Source organism: Strix uralensis, chromosome 7 (genome assembly GCF_047716275.1).
Source record: "Strix uralensis isolate ZFMK-TIS-50842 chromosome 7, bStrUra1, whole genome shotgun sequence".
Taxonomy (NCBI): domain Eukaryota; kingdom Metazoa; phylum Chordata; class Aves; order Strigiformes; family Strigidae; genus Strix; species Strix uralensis.
Window position 1 is genome coordinate 1,763,970 of NC_133978.1, and position 15,672 is coordinate 1,779,641.

General features: G+C 45.1%; 1 protein-coding gene and 1 long non-coding RNA gene across 4 annotated transcripts in view; one reads left to right on the plus strand and one right to left on the minus strand.

Moving 5' to 3' along the window:
• A1CF (APOBEC1 complementation factor) overlaps positions 1–10,521 on the minus strand; it is a 29,731-nt gene extending 19,210 nt beyond the window's left edge. For all 3 annotated transcript variants that reach the window (XM_074874159.1, XM_074874157.1, XM_074874160.1), the window contains exons 1-4: positions 10,478–10,521; positions 4,010–4,153; positions 561–695; positions 242–372 (exon numbers count right to left, since the gene is read on the minus strand). In XM_074874159.1, the coding sequence (XP_074730260.1) occupies positions 242–372; positions 561–695; positions 4,010–4,108 (365 nt within the window). In that variant the 5' untranslated portion in view covers positions 4,109–4,153; positions 10,478–10,521. The remainder of the gene's footprint in view (positions 1–241; positions 373–560; positions 696–4,009; positions 4,154–10,477) is intronic.
• The window catches only part of LOC141945712 (uncharacterized), a 28,151-nt gene continuing 22,583 nt past the window's right edge, over positions 10,105–15,672 (plus strand). Inside the window, exon 1 of the long non-coding RNA XR_012629587.1 lies at positions 10,105–10,231. This is a non-coding gene — a long non-coding RNA (uncharacterized LOC141945712). The remainder of the gene's footprint in view (positions 10,232–15,672) is intronic.

Genomic DNA, 15,672 nt, shown 5'->3' on the forward strand with positions numbered 1-15,672 from the left:
TAGATTTTTTTTTTTTTTTTTGGTAAGAAAGAACTTTCCTGCAAAAGATTTTGGCTCTGATGAGTCCTACATACTGCCTTTGTACCTCGGCATAAAGCAATGACTGCAAAGGGAGACAAGAGGTGCTTTCCTCTTAAAGCTTAGGTATCCCACGGGGTTACAAGGAAAAATATGCCTTGCATAAAAAAATAGATTAATATATATTATTCAAATTTGATGCGAAGGTGTTTGCCACGCTTACCTAATTTCGTAATTATTGAGTTGTTTTATTGCATTCTTCGCCTCCTGTTTATTTGAGAAGGTCACAAAGGCATAGCCCCTGTTGTTGCCATTAAAGTCCATCATCATTCTCATTTCATAGATTTTGCCAATCTGTAAATAGAAAGAAAAAGGTTTGTCAGCAAGGTGGGAAGTGTTTAAACAAGACCAGATGCTTCCTTGACTATATCATGTCAGAGCTCCACCAGTAGTCTGGGCCAAACCATCCCCAGTTCAGCCTTGAAATGGAGCTTTGATCATCACTAACCTCTGCAATACAACTACCCACCATAAAGTCTTACTTTTTCACATAGTGGTACAAGTTCATCTTCAAAGAGGTCTCGGGGCAGTTTCCCAATAAATATCTCACACCCCCTCTCTGGCGGAGGGCCATCCCAGCCAGGTGGTGGGCCTCCATATTTCCTCTGCCCATTTTCCTGCCATGGAGAAAAATGAAAGAATGGTTTAGATACAGATTTTAAATGTGGATGTAATCAACCCCTTCCCAGAGAATGAGACTTAGACACATTTCATTACCAGTGGGCTGGAGGCACACACTCTCCTTCCCTTCAGGAAGCAACTCTTTACAGTCTTGTCAGAGACAGCGTAGTGTGCATTGGCTGCCCTGCTGCCATATCTGTACTGAAATGCTTTGATAACCCAGTTAGTATGCTGGTGATCTACTGGAGAAGGGTCTAGTTTGTACTAGTTGAGTTTTGCTAAGGAACATGCATCAGTGTATTCTCTGCAACTCAATTGCTACTTCAGATGTCCAAGACGGTCAAATACTTCCTTGGAAAATGTAAGTCTTGGCTATGGGACTGTGTATTAGTTGTGGACTTCATACTATAACACTTGCAAAATTTATAACTTGCCATGATTCTTCATCCAATCATAAACATTTATTAGCAATAATATTGCCTCTTATTTTAGTAATTGATGGAGAGCTTCCTACTCTACAGACCAAAGAAAAGATACTGGTAGGATCATATTAGAAAGCAGAAGGACTTTCCAAAAGCAGAAGGGATTTGGACCTCAGGAAGTGTTAACATAGGGGGAAAACTGGGGATGAAGGTGGAAATTTGGAAACGTGGACACAGTGAAAGGGGTCAACCAGACAGTCCGAAGCATCATGGGCAGTAGGTGATGCTGGAGCTGCTCAGCGCCCTTGGAAAAAGATGTTTGTGCCAGCAGCTGGGCTTAGCAAAAGGCATGGTGAGGACCTGGGCCTAGAGATGGGTACGGAGTGCATCCCAATGTCCACACCTTCCTGTACCCAGGAGTGGTGAAGACCTTTCTCTGTGCTGGGTGTTTCCAAGGAAGCCCAGCACGGGAGGAGGTCTGGGCAGAGGAGATGACAGAAGCAGCCCCACAGAGGGGACAGAGGAAGGCCATCAATGGTGGGAGGCCATGTGAGGGACAAAACATGATGCCTACCTACCCAAGAGTTTCTTTAGGCAAGGAGCAAGTCTTGGCCCCGAATAATATTCAAAGATGTGAAGACCAGCCAATATTTTCTTTTTGCTGTGTTTTTACTAGGTGAGTGTGTCTCTGTTCTCTCCTATTTTTAATCTTCCTTCCTCCCTCCCTCCCTCCCTCCCTCCCTTCCTTCCTTCCTTCCTTCCTTCCTTCCTTCCTTCCTTCCTTCCTTCCTTCCTTCCTTCCTTCCTTCCTTCCTTCCTTCCTTCCTTCCTTCCTTCCTTCCTTCCTTCCTTCCTTCCTTCCTTCCTTCCTTCCTTCCTTCCTTCCTTCCTTCCTTCCTTCCTTCCTTCCTTCCTTCCTTCCTTCCTTCCCTCCCTTCCTTCCTCCCTTCCTCCCCTTCTCTCTCCCTCTCCTGTTCTGCAGCAATGCCCTGCTCCCAGAGGAGCTGGGATTCTGGTAATTTTTCTATTTCTGGCTCTCTGATAATTTCTGTAATCATTTCCCACTCTGGGATTATTCCAGGCAAGTGAATGCCTGTACAGCTGACCTAAGAGGAAGGTCTAAAGCACATAGGCAAACAGGGATCTTTGCAGGAAAATATGAATATCCCACAAGTTCTTTCAGTTTTCCTGAGCTTATAACAGGCCCTGAATTATCCATGCTCATTCCTGTTTTGCAAATGTTTTCAGCATAGTGATGGAATCACAGGGACATTTGAATTTATGAATGAATCGTTATAGCAAACCTAACAGGAAGACAATGATGTTTCAGGCTATTTTTCTGCCTCCAGTTTGGCTGAACTGAGCATGTTGCTGACTTGGGATTTTTCTGTCTCTCTTCATTTGTTAGATGAAGACAAAAAGTGATGGTTGTGTTTTGTGTTGTTGCAGTCATCTGCGATCTTCACTGGCATGGCAGCTGGAGGAATGCTGAGCTCATCAATAATAGTCTGAAAATGGTCAGAGGAGTCTTACTGTCCCACTTTAAGCCAAATGAGAGACAGTCAAACAGGTTTTTTTTTTTTTCATTTTGTCAATATCTATGGGAGCTGGTGTGCAAGGAGACACAGCAAGAAAAAAAGTCTTCCCTCAATCTGCAGTGGTTTCATTTGTGGCTTGAAGGCAGCATCTCAACAAACTCATCTTGTCAAGGTGTCTGGAGGGAAGGACTTCATCATCCGCTTCACAATGATGAGTGACCCTAGCGTGCATTGAGGAATAAGGTGTTTGGCTGCACCAATAGATAGGTTGGAAGAAAAGCCCAAAGAGACATGGAAGAGGAAATTAAGAGGGGGAAAAAAAAAAAAAAAAGATAAAATAGTAAACTTGGAATGGAAAAGGTAGGGAGAAAGATGTTGGGATGTACGTGGGGGGCTGGGGGTTGAAATCTGTGCTTTAGGAATTAGCAGTAGCTAGATGTGCCAGTATGAAAAATTGAAGACTGGGATAAAGAAAGCCACAGTAAATATAAAACATATAGAAGTTATTTATCTTCTGGGTCAGGTACAGCAGAAAGCCTCCTCAAGGGCAACAAACCCTCCTGCTGGCCTGGTCCTGAGGCGCACACTGGATTCAGGTCTATAGGAAAACATTTTTTCCCAGGAGTCTCAGTTTTTGCTTTGGGCTGTTGTGCCCTCTAGTGCTATGCAAAGCAAGGCAAAGTTCAAGGCAGCGACCTGCCTAAAATTCAGTGTTTTGTTTTCAGTTACTTCTTCCAGGATGAAATGTCACTCATATTAGTGCCCAACGCTTTCAAAAAATTAGTTTGTTTTGGTCATGCTAACTGAGAAAGACTTCTTCAGATGGGTTTTGAAGGACATGCCCAGTCTCCACCTGCCCTGACTAAAAGAGGCTGTGCACTTGGAAACCTGGAAGACTAAATTGAGAGCAAAGCCTTGGTATTTGGGTGCAAGGATCTGTACAAAAGGCAGATCTGGTGGCGACTTCCTATGGCCAACTCTGGACCTACGTTCTTCTGAAACTTTGTTTAGTATGTTTTCTTTGCTATGCTACCACTGCAGCCATGGCTTTGAGGCACCAATCCCAACCTTTCCCAACATTATTTCCCAGCAGTATTCAGGGTTTTTTTCCACTCTTATCATAATTTGGCATGTGGAAAAGAATTCCTGGAGGAATAAGATCCTGCTTCTTAAAATACATCACCTACTACACGTAGTTATGTGTGGCACATATGTTACAGACAGAGGGAAGAAGAATGAGCAAGGGGCGCTTCATGTATACAGATGCACTGCTCAAGCCCCCAGTGAAACGCATCGCTTCAGGATGAAGCCAGACACTGCACACAAAAGGACGTGACCGTGAGTTCCTACCTGGATCAAATTATATCCCGTTCGCTGAATTAACGCACGGAGGGCGGCTTCTTTCTGTGTGCCGGTCAATCCATCCCCGGATTTGTGATTTGATTCCATTGTGAGTGATTATCAGCAAAAAATCAGGTTAATTAGGGGTGCTCACTGCAATCAAATTTAAGATAAATTAAATAAATTAATACAGCTAGGAGGAGAAAGTCAACGCTCCTGAGAAAGTTAACAGAATCATTCTTCCTAAATCTGTTATTTTGAGATCAAAACACGAGAGACTGTAGAAAAAGCAAAAATATCCCCCTCATGCTGCATGAAAATAAATAATATTTAAACCTACAGATTTTGGACAGCATTCAATTGAGATGCAGAGAGATATTGTAACATATCAGTGCACTTGTCTTAGGAGGGAAACAGGTGTAAGATGCCTAGTCCTGTGTTGAGTACACGAAGATGTACTTCATGCCATCGCACCCTGTTGGTGCTGGGAAGAGAACCTTGTACAAGCCACGTCTGGCACTTTATGAGAAACAGGACCTAGGTCCAGATTTGGCCTGTTTTTAGAAATCAAGAACATGGGAGAACTTCAGATCTGTATCTAGGTTCAGGGCTGGAACAACCTTGGGATCAGATGTTTTGATTCAGAGCTGTAGTTTTAGGTCACATCTTATTAAAGATACTTTATTTTAAGTTTTGTTTTTGGGTTGAAAGCACCACAAATCTGAAATCTGAATCTGAACTGGGTTACACACTTGCAAAGGGGCATTTACAAGATGTACTCCCTCCTACAATTTCAAACTGCCCTGTTTTTCCTGCATGCTGTGCTTTGAGCTTGTGCAAAAAAACATTTGTATGAGCCAGGCATGGAAACAGGGTCTGCAGGTTCAACCTTGAGCTTGAGGACTCATGCTGATGGGCTGATGCTGAACACCAGCAAGAGCAAAACCAGTCGCCTCCTTGGGTCCTCATAGCGAGGGCATGTGCTGTGGGCTCGTAGGAACAAGAAATTCATAGTAGGAAATCTCTACATTGTGTCATCCAAAATGATTGTTATTGCCTTAAATTGCTTTCAATTATACAAAGGTGGAGGAAATGAAAGGTGATAATAACTCCCAGGCTTGCTTGGAGAGCAAACAGGGCTGAAAGGGGATGAGGTGGGTGTACTGGGGATGAAGGAGATGGGGCAGCCCAGGACTCACCATGGCACAGGAATGAAGGGCATGGGATGGTGGTAGGGATGCTGGGCAGGGGAGAACAGAAATCTGAAGGAGAAGAGGCAGGTTGACAAAAAAGTAGAAGGAGGATGGATTGCTGTGGCTGACCCTTGAGCCAATGCCAAATTTTGGGGAGAGGACCCTAAACAATTCCCCTGTACAGCAGGTCTCTTGGTGCACATAACATGAGCAATGCACATAAAGAAATACAGGTAAAGAAGTACAACATATCTGGCTACAGCAGATTTTCTGACCATGTCACGATGCTATGGAAATCACAGAAGAAGCCTTTTCCAGTAACTGGCTGCTTAACACCAAAATCTTTTATCAGCACATGCCACTTTTGGGGTTCTTTGAGGGAAGAGCTAAGGTTTGAGGCTGGCCACTTCACCTTTGGACACTACTTGCTCTGTGCTCCTGTATCTTTGTGTCCTGGAAGACTTAAACAGGTGCTTTAAATTTAAATAGATGGATCACTCTGAGTGCCAGAAATGGGACATGAGCCCAGGCATTTGGAGGATGTCAGCTTTGTGTCACTTGGGCTCTGCCACACTGAGTTCCAGAGAGGGTGACTTAAATACTTGGAAATGGAGACATCTCTGTAATGCCAGATTTTGGAGCTATCTGTTGCTGAAGTTTGAGACCCTTCTGATTGTTTTTTTGCTGTGCTCCCAGGTTCTCTGGTGTTTTAATTACTATCAGTGTGCAGTGACTGGGAGATGGACTGTCCATTGCAATAGCTCTTCCCTGTCTCTAATTCCAAAATGAGTGCAGCAATTGGAGCCCGATGAGCACACTACTGTGCAAAAACGAGTCAGACACTTTCCCAGGCTGCTTAAGAAGGAAAACGCGGTTGTTCAAAAAAACCCAATTAAATTTCAAATTGGTTTTGCATCCTCCCCTGCCTGGGCAGAGGCACCCTGCGTGCACCCTATCAAAGAAAGCTTTGGTGTACTGCAAATTTGGCCCTTTATATTTCAGTTTTGCTGCATCCTGGTTTCATCAGGGGTTGGAGTGATCAAATTGCAGCACTTGGTGCAAATTTTCACAGCACTCCATGAGTCTCTGTTAGCCCTTATATCTGGACTTGAGCCCATCCTCATGTACCCAAAGACTGGGACAGAGTTGGGGATGAAAACGGACGGCTACATTACTCAGATATGTCTAATATTCACCGCCTCGGATTTCATAATTTTTTTCTTTTCTATCAGGTATCTCAGTGCTGCATCGACCCAGTTCCTGACAAGGCGGCTGCCCCGGGTGTTGGAGTGTGGAGGCGGGCAGTGGGCTGCCTGCAGCCAGCAGGCACATTGCCCCGTGACGGCACCGTCTCCTCTCCGTGCCGGGAAAGCGCCTGGACTGCAGCCAGGCAAACCTCAGCGGCTTTCCATAGCAGCTGAGGTTTCCAGTCTGTCCCTAGCCACGACCTAGATAGATGAGTAGTGTAAGAGCCTCTTTTTTCTCCCCTGCCCTGCAAATTGCACTATTTCACGCTGCGCTTCCCTACGGGCTGGGTGTCTCAGCGGCTGCTGCTTTGAATGTGTTTGTATGTGGAGCCTTAAATGCCACACATCTCTGTACCTCTCCTCTGGGGAGGAGTAATTTCCAGTAACATCTCACTCCAGGTGATGGTTTCACGCTGAGCAGTGAGCACAAGCCGCAGGGCTGGGGGATGGACAGGAATAGAGCATCTATCTCCCTGGCTGATGCATTTACAGCAGGAGCAATATCCTTCTTCAGCTTCTGGCTTATTAGATAAGACCAGGCAAGCTCTTCTGGGCTCTTCCTGTAAGGCATCCTGCAAATTTTTTAGGCTCTAGACATTAGTGTACTCCAGGATATGCTCAAGCAATCCACTAGGAATAAGGGAGCAAGGGTGTTCAAGGTTGCACAAGGTATTAATCACAGCCGCTGTGAAATCCAGTGTCAGAGACTTCCACACATTTTTTCAAAGCGCCAGAAAAATAAGTCACTGTGCTTTTGGGGTGCGTGTTAACAATGATCCAGCCTTAATCTGTGCCCAGTGCTTCCACACACTGCCACCTTTGGAGAAAGCCCAGCCAGCCCCAAGGAAACAGCCCTTCCCGTTGTGAGCGATGGAGGATCCCCATCCCTGGGAATGCCCCAACTTGCCCGGACCATGGCCCTCAGTGGTCTGCTGGAGCTTCAGAGTTGGTTCTGTTGGAAGTGGGGTCTGGCTGGAGACCCCCACCCCAGTCTGGGTTACTCTGCAAGTCTCCACTCCTGATTCAAGAGGGGCACTGGAGGCAGAGGATGGACAACGCTGCACACTCAGGGCTTGGATGCACACATGGGTGACCCAATGCACCACTCAGATCTGGTTTTGTAGTGCCACTTTTAGAAATTAAGTCCCTCCTACTAATTACCAGCCCAAAGTAATTCACAGCTGATTTATAAGCCTTGTTGCTAGAGAGCTTTCCTCCATCACTTGAGTTTCCCTGGGATGGAAACAGAAATCATACCTCTCTTTTTTAGGAGGTATAAATCACAACACAACAAATCCCAAGTACAGTAAAACAGGCTTTCCAGACCCCAATTTTCCAAGCACCTTTTCTCTCCCCATTCTCTCCTACCTCCCTTGGCCTGAGGACATCTAAACACCTTTTTGGACAGGCCACTTTCTCACCTCCGCCACCTAAGAGTCCATATCCACATCCAGACTATTTCCAGGATACAAGTCACAGCGGGATGTTTTATTTCTGAAACTGATGGGATTTCAGCACTTCTCCTTAATTCCAGGCATCAGCCTCAGTCCTTGCAGCAGTACTGGTGTGCTGGGCTATACTTTTTATCATGAAGGGTAAGGGAGGAGAGTTGCTGTCATGGGACCTGGGGAAGCATGATTACTTTCTCTCTTTCTTTGTTCCCTGGGCCATTAATCAAATAGAAAATCCACCCTCACAGGGGGAAAACTCCCCTTCCATGGCTGCTGTTGGAAACTGTGAATGATTGCAGCAAATTAAGGCAGTATTTTTAGCACTTTAAAAAAAATAATCCAGCTACACTTAATAGAAATAATTGTTCTGGAATTCATTTTTGGGAGTTTGACCCTTAGATGGCTTGTTGTTAATAATGACCATTATGCTAAAAAGAAAAGGAAGAAAGAAAAGGGGGCAAGTTGCATTTTATTCAGATGTTTATATTGAAATTAGGACCTTCAGAGGTGCAAGCTGTCGAGGTGTTTCGTATTTCATCCTCATTTTTGATCAATTTTTAACAATACTGCCAAGTTATCACGGTCACAGAATCAAGAACCCTGCGCCATTAGAAAAGGAAGGAACTCCTTTTGTCTTAAATCAGAGCATCACTTCACTTGATTTTCCGCTCTCCATTGAATGCTCTCATTTATTTCAGGTTTCTATTAAAGCTCTAAACCACCAAGGCAAGAAAAGGTATTTTTATGATTAACAAACCCCATACAGACAAGAAAATAAATTATTATAATACTACTTCACCTCTCCATGACTACTTCTACACAACTACTTTCTTGCCAGCTACTCCAGGCAGATCCTATGGCTTTGCTCCATCCATCCAGGAGCAAGATGAATCCAGAAGCTTTTACCTAAAAAGCGTGGATATTACTTCGCTTTTGGGTTATTTGCTTGGAAAAAGGGGGAATTGGTTTCCTGATTCAAGGGCTGTCTCCCGTGCTGGGATTTTTGTTTAGAGGAGGAAAGGTTGTATTTGCGACCAGACCCTGCTCTCTTCCCCCACTGCTTTTGCACCCCAAGCCTGCCCCTTCGCAGCCCTTTCGGGGAAACCTGGTTACTGTTTCCATGAATGAGATAACGAAACTGTGTTTATCCTGCGCAGATCAATACACCTTCATTTTTGAATGTGTTGAGCCACTTGGACACATTTAATGAAGGCCATTTTGCACCAATATACCCCCAGTGCAACCCCTCCTTGTGAAGAATAACAGCCTTTGAAAAGATTGGATAAGTATATTCACTCTTCACCCTTAATAACCCAAATATGTAATTACTAGAGAAACTTTTCCTTTAGGTTATCAGCTTGCTTTTGAAGGTTTTAACTTTTTTTCCTCCCTCCAGGCTCCAAGCAATAGATATTCATTCATATATATATATAACATGAAGCATTCTTCATATTTGTCCTAAAAACAAACACTTGAAGCTTCACAAGCTACCACCAGCTCTTTGCTAGGGTGAGACACACTGCAGAATGGAGTCTGATTGAGTAAAAAGGCAAAAGGCTTTGGTCCCTTTGCTTTTCGGGGCGTAGGGTTTTTTCCCAGCTCAGGTGGTCCCGCGGGAAGTGGGAACTCATAGGTATTTTCAGGAAAGTGGAATAAATTTGAAGTTATGGAAAAGCGCTGCACACTTTGCAGCACATGAGCCTTGGGAAAATATTTCACGTATAAACTGGCAAATTTTTTGCTCAGCTTCTTTTGCTTGGGAAGTGGCTCCTCACTTCCAAATACCTTTCCTCTTGTGTATGGCTTTTGCAGCTCTGTTACCAAATGAACACAACATGCCCCAAAAAGCCCTTTCTGAGGATGAAGGGCACCTGATAATGAGCTCAACCTCCTTCCCCCCCATTTTATTTGCAGCATCACATGTCAGATGCTTTAAAGCCAACCTTCCTCCTATTTCTCCAAGGGAAAATAGCTTAAGAGAAGCATTATGTATTGGGCAGAAAGCCTGCTAGCTTGAAGAGATTAGGGAAAATTGAGATTATTTTTAGGATCAATGATTGCCTTTGAAATGGAGACATACCTTTTGCAAAGAGAAGGAGGCATAAGAAGGCGGCTGGAAAGATCTCTAATGATTAGCCCTAGAAAGTTGCGCTTTAACAAATCGAGACCGAATTATTGCACGGAAAATCCCTCCCCCCCTCCACCTTGTCTGGCTTCGCTTTGCCGCTGGTGATCGGTGGGGGGAAAGCAGTAAAAAAACCTCCCTGCCCTCCCAGCAGAAATTACATGGAGGTCCCTGAGGAGCCCTTCTCTCCCCACCTTGCTCATCAAAAACTCAAGGTGAGTGGTGGGGGGCTGTGCTGGTGCATGGGTCCAGCTGCACAGCGCAGAGGGGTCCCAGTTCCTCCCAGTCCAGCCCCCCCAGTGTCGGGCAGCACTCAAGGCATGAATTTGATGGTGGGGCACCATCGGGGGGGGAAGGCCTGCGATGGAGCTCCTCCTTCCCCATCATGGCCAAAAGCCCTGTTTCATGGGGTACCCAGTCCCTGTGCCCCAAACCGCGGGGTAAGATAAGCGGCCGTGTACCTGAGCAATTTTGGAGATCACCGTCCAGGAAAAAGGTCTTCTTGATTATGGAGACTTTGCGACGTGTCACTCCGGTTATTCCCTAATCATCATATCAAACTCCAAAGGTTCAGCAGCCCTGGGGCTGGTTTACAGTCCCCACAGGTTAAACGTTAACCTGCTCTATCTCCCAGCTCCCTTCAGGCCTTTGACCAGATAGCTGGGTCACTGCCGCTCCGACAGCACCTACCCAGGCCCAATTTTGTAAATAAATGCAAAGGACTGAAGTCAGATCATGGCTTAAGGGTTGTCCCCACGCTACCATTTTGACGCTGGTTCATTCGCTCCGTACCGAAGGCTTTTCCGCTGATCCATCCCCATTGCTGCTGCTGCCCTCAGCAGAGATGCCAGGAGAAGGGACACAGCCTTGTGCCAGTCCTGGCTTCAACAGGAGGTTTTGGCTTGCTGGAGGAAGGTGGCAGGAGAGATAAATCCCTCTCGCCAGTGGCCTAAGTGCACTTAGCCTGAAAACTGCGGGTTTGCAGTAATAGCTATGAAAACATCGTCCGAACAAAGACTAAATATACTTGCAGCGAGGAAAGCCTGTGCAGGTTTTGGGGAGGGTTTGTTGCACCTAGAAAAGGCTGCAAATAAATTCAGCAGCCTCTGCAATGGCTGTCTCCCAAGTGTGACAACCTCTGAGCATCCAGACATTGTGGTCCTCAGGGTATCGTGTTGCATACGTTGATGCAACAGCTGAATTGAATGTTTGCCTTTGCTAAAACGTTTCTGGACCATACCAGTAATGAAAATGGCTACCGTGGCGGTTTGGCAGAGTAATTTCTCATATGACGTGCAAGTTTAGTATCCCAGCATAAGGATCCATCCTTGCAATTGCATTCTGCTGTGGCTGTCTCTCACCTCGAAGCTGAACCATGACCATACTACAGCCTGTAGGCTTGCCAGTCCTAAAGCTGACCCCCACTAGCAGCTTTTGCCTATGCTGATGCTGAACTATATTTAAGGCAGTCTCAGGCTTCGTTTCGAGGCACATTAATATGAAGCATTTACGATTAGGTGTTGCTGACGCTTCAGGTTTGGAAAAGTGCCATACCAGTGTTTGCTCAGCTTTAAAAGCATTAGGTATTCCTGTGTGGTGGGTAGATAATGGTGGCCTTGCTCCCTCAACGCAAGCAGCGTCTTGATCCTTGCTCCGCAGAACCACTGTCTCGCTGAGGCGCTGCTGCATTCACCCATTTCTTGACTCAAAAATGTGATTGCTCCCAAGGACACATCTGCCCCCTGGTATCCACCTTTCTGCTGAATTCAGGGGCTCAAATGCAGTTTTTAAAGCATACTTAAAAAAACCTCAACCAAACAAAAAACCCCCAGTTATGATTGCCTACCACTGAGCGCAGTAACCAGAGAGGGTTTGGGGTCTGCTGCTTCTCCCGACCTCCTGGGCAGAGCTTGGCAGTGACAGGCAGATATAACATCTTTTTTTTTTTTCCTTGTCAAAGGTATTTTTCTGTCTTTAGTGTGTCATCCTATCTCATCTGTCATAAGGAATTGGTAAGATTTGATCATCGGTGACATTAGCTTTCAGACTCAACGCCAACGTGCCACTAAACATCTCAGACTCCAAAGGGAAGTGATTTGAAATAACACAGTGATAAAATAAATGCCCTGAAATTGTGACAGGGGGAGGAGAAAATCAGCTCCAAAAAATGAAATGTCATGCATCTTCATGTGACCATCACTAAAAAGGAGTCATGAAAAAGTCTGTCTGGGGGAAAGAGAGCAACATGAGATGTTACCTGAGCGCAGATAACAAAGGAGTCTGATGATACATGAGCAAGACTGGAAAGTCTTGCTGGGGAGAAAAAGCCATCTGCTCATTTGGTGAAATGTAGGTGGCCAGTGAGGTTAGATATATAAATAGAAGAGTTTGGGATGAAAATCCAGTTGCCAAACACCATTTTGGGGTAAAATTGGCTGTGCTTCCACTCTGTTGACCCACAGGTGTGGGGGAAGCATGACAACACATATGGGCATGGGTAAGCCGCAGAAAGCCATTCAGATGCAAAATGAGTTGGGGTTTTAGTATAATTTTTTGAAGGCCCTCAGGTTGTTCAGGAATGGCAGCTGTGATGCTTTTCTTCTCTGTCTTACTCTCTCCAGGGCAGATTTTGCTCAGAAGAGGAAAAGTGATCAAAAGAGGAGACATGATCTGTGTTTATGTTTCCTTGAATGCCTCTTGAGAAGCATAGTCGAGAAGTCCCAAGAGCAGTAAGACATAGTTGTTTCCTTTTCCATAATAACACCAACAGTGGGTTGCCTGTTCAAGGGTTTACCTAGGCTTGCCAGGTGGGATTAGGGAAAAGCACTTTCAGCTCAAGAAAAATGATGCTAGAACAGATGTCACCCCTCATGTTAATCACTGCCACAAAAACCCTAAGGTGGGGCCCAATCCTCCAGCTACCCCTGGAAGTGCTGCAGGAAATTTCCCAGGATGCCCAGCAAGGGGTTGCTGGCAAATCTCCATCTTAGCTGTGACAAGTCCTGCTGGCTGTGGCTGGGGATCAGTAGCTTTCATTAGCATAGTAATGTAGCCATTAAAAACATCTTTGATTTCAGGGGGAGCAGGGTGCCCTGCCCAGGACCTCTTTGGGGGTCATTTCTTAGTCTCCACTCACTCAGGTTTTGAAGTAGGGAAGATTTTAAGTTAGCATTGGTCTTTCCTTGAGCATTGCTGGAGGGTAGGAACTCAGGAGGACATGGTTTTAGAAACCACTAATCTTAAGAACATTTTCCACAGCCATCAGAAATGGTTTGACGTGCCACAGTGGACAGATGTTCCTAGGCTCTACATTGCCCCAAAGTCACATGAGTTTCAGTGGGTTACTTGCCTTGAGCAGCTTCTATAGTTCGTAAAGAGACTTTCAAGAAGGATAGACACAGCTTAAAAGCATAAAGCAGGTATTTATTGGTTAATACATGTGCTGATTAGTTGAGACTTGGGAGCTTCTAGGCCAGGCAGTAAGGTGTTCACCACCCCCCATTGGACACCTGAAGAGAGTTTGCTGGCCAGTTATTGGCCAGGTGGGGAAGGTTGACCTTCTGGCCTGTCATCAGATAGGTGAGGAGTGTTCACCTCCAACATGCCTGGGAAGAGGAGAGGATCTCAATTATGTTTCCAGTACCCTGATCATCCCCTTAGCTTTCTGTATTGGAGATTTTTCCTCTGAATCCTTGAGCTGGGAGTGGGTCCATCTCAACCAGATCCCCTTTTTACCTTTCTTAGCTTGTGTGACTCTCCCTGACAGTTTTTGCAGGTGTTTTAACCAAGGCTATGCAGCTGGGCTGGATCTGCCAGAGGCCTTGGAGCCCATGGAGCTGGGTGCATAGGAGCTGAGCTACAGGTGAGACCAAGCGATCCTCACTGGAGAGCCAGCTGCAGTAGATTTGGGAGAATTGGCTGCCAAGTGGTGAGAAGATAAAGGGGAAGATAAAAGATAAGGCTTTGACTTCCCCAGCTTGAGGATACACTTGCTTTAACATGGAGAGAGGAACTTGTATGGGGATGTCTGCTGTGCAGTGAGAAGGAAAGCAGAGGCTCTCCCAAGGTGATGGGGGTTTTTTAGGGGTGAGAGAGTGGAGAGCTACAGATACAGATGTGCTTTCCAAAGGATTAACCTGGTTTTGGGTGCTGGGGTGGTGAAAGAGCCTGTGGCAGGAACCTCTGTGCATACTCACATCTGGAGGTGTGGGATGGTGCTGGAGGCTGTGCTATAAGTCCTTATTCCCAGAGGCTATGTATGTGTGTCTTTCACATAACTCAGTAAGTTGTGTGCAGGCCTTTGCTGGGGGCTGGACTTTAAGAAACACAAGACCTCATCTTGCCTTTAGTTGTGTGGAGTTGTGATCTATGACATAAGAAGATCTGCCTTCTCAAGCCTTGAAAAAACATAGAAATGGTGATGAGGTTGAGTGTTAATAGCTCAGCTGCAACGTAGATGTCTGTCATGCCAACACCCCTCCCTTGCTTGGTAGTGTTGAAAGTATCTCCGGAGTCCTCTGTTTGCTCTGCTTGGTGGGGGCACTGGGTTAGGCTGACCATGCGGTGCTCCAGGTGTGCCAACATCTGGGTGCAGTGGCCCTCTGGTTAGTGACATGCCCATGGCAGGGGGATGGTCTGCTGGAAATGGAGGAAGAAAAGGGCTATTGCCAAAAGGACTTTGAATTTTCTTAAGTGGGCTATAGATTCAGTAGGGCACATATAGATTATTACGGAGGTTATGTATGTGTGTGTACTAAGAGTCGTGACTTACAGACTGTGTTAAACACCATTGCAACTCACTATAGCTATATAAACATTGTTATGTTCCCTTTCCCAGAATAAATCTGCATATTGTATTGCTACTGTTGTCTATAATTATAAGCAATTTAATTCTTAATGTCTTAATGGTTTCAAAAAACCAATCCTATATTTTAGCAGCCTGTGGCATACCCTCCTAGAGAATTGCTTCTAGGCTACAAAGGAATTTATATTGGAACAAATAACCTGCGTGTATATATATATTTTTATATATTTATTTATAGTATATTATATGTTTATTTATAATATATTTATATACATATATAGATGTATAAAAACCACTTGGTCCCCATTCTGACGCTGTCATCAGCTGAAAAACAAACTCTCTTTAAAAATTGGCATGAATGGGGTTTCTGTACCCCCATCCCTCTGGCTGAGGAGTCTCTAACCTCCTGTGTTGCCACTTTTCCTTTGTTGTGGCTGAGACATTTTGGGTTTGATCTTGCCACAGAGAAGCGGCAGCGATTTGCCACTGGCACGCGTTGTGCCTGGAGGGCGTTGGATTGTGCTGCTGCCAAAGATAGTAGAATAAATTATAAAAGTTTTCTGTGTCTTCAAGATAAATCTGTGGTTGTAGGTACTCCTTTGATTTATGATAGTTTGATATGAGCTGTGTTTGTGTAAGGCTAATGTCTGGATATTGATCAAATATTGACACTATGCTGGTCCATAAATGTTCTCCTATTCCCCTGCTTGCAAGCCCAATGCTTTTGTGATGCGGTGTGTGAGCCTGCTGTGATTACAACTTCTGCAGTCTCGTTGGTTTTCTGCAAGTGCTACTGATGGAGATCACAAGGGGAAAAATATAAATAATAGTTTTGTGATGCCATACTTGTTC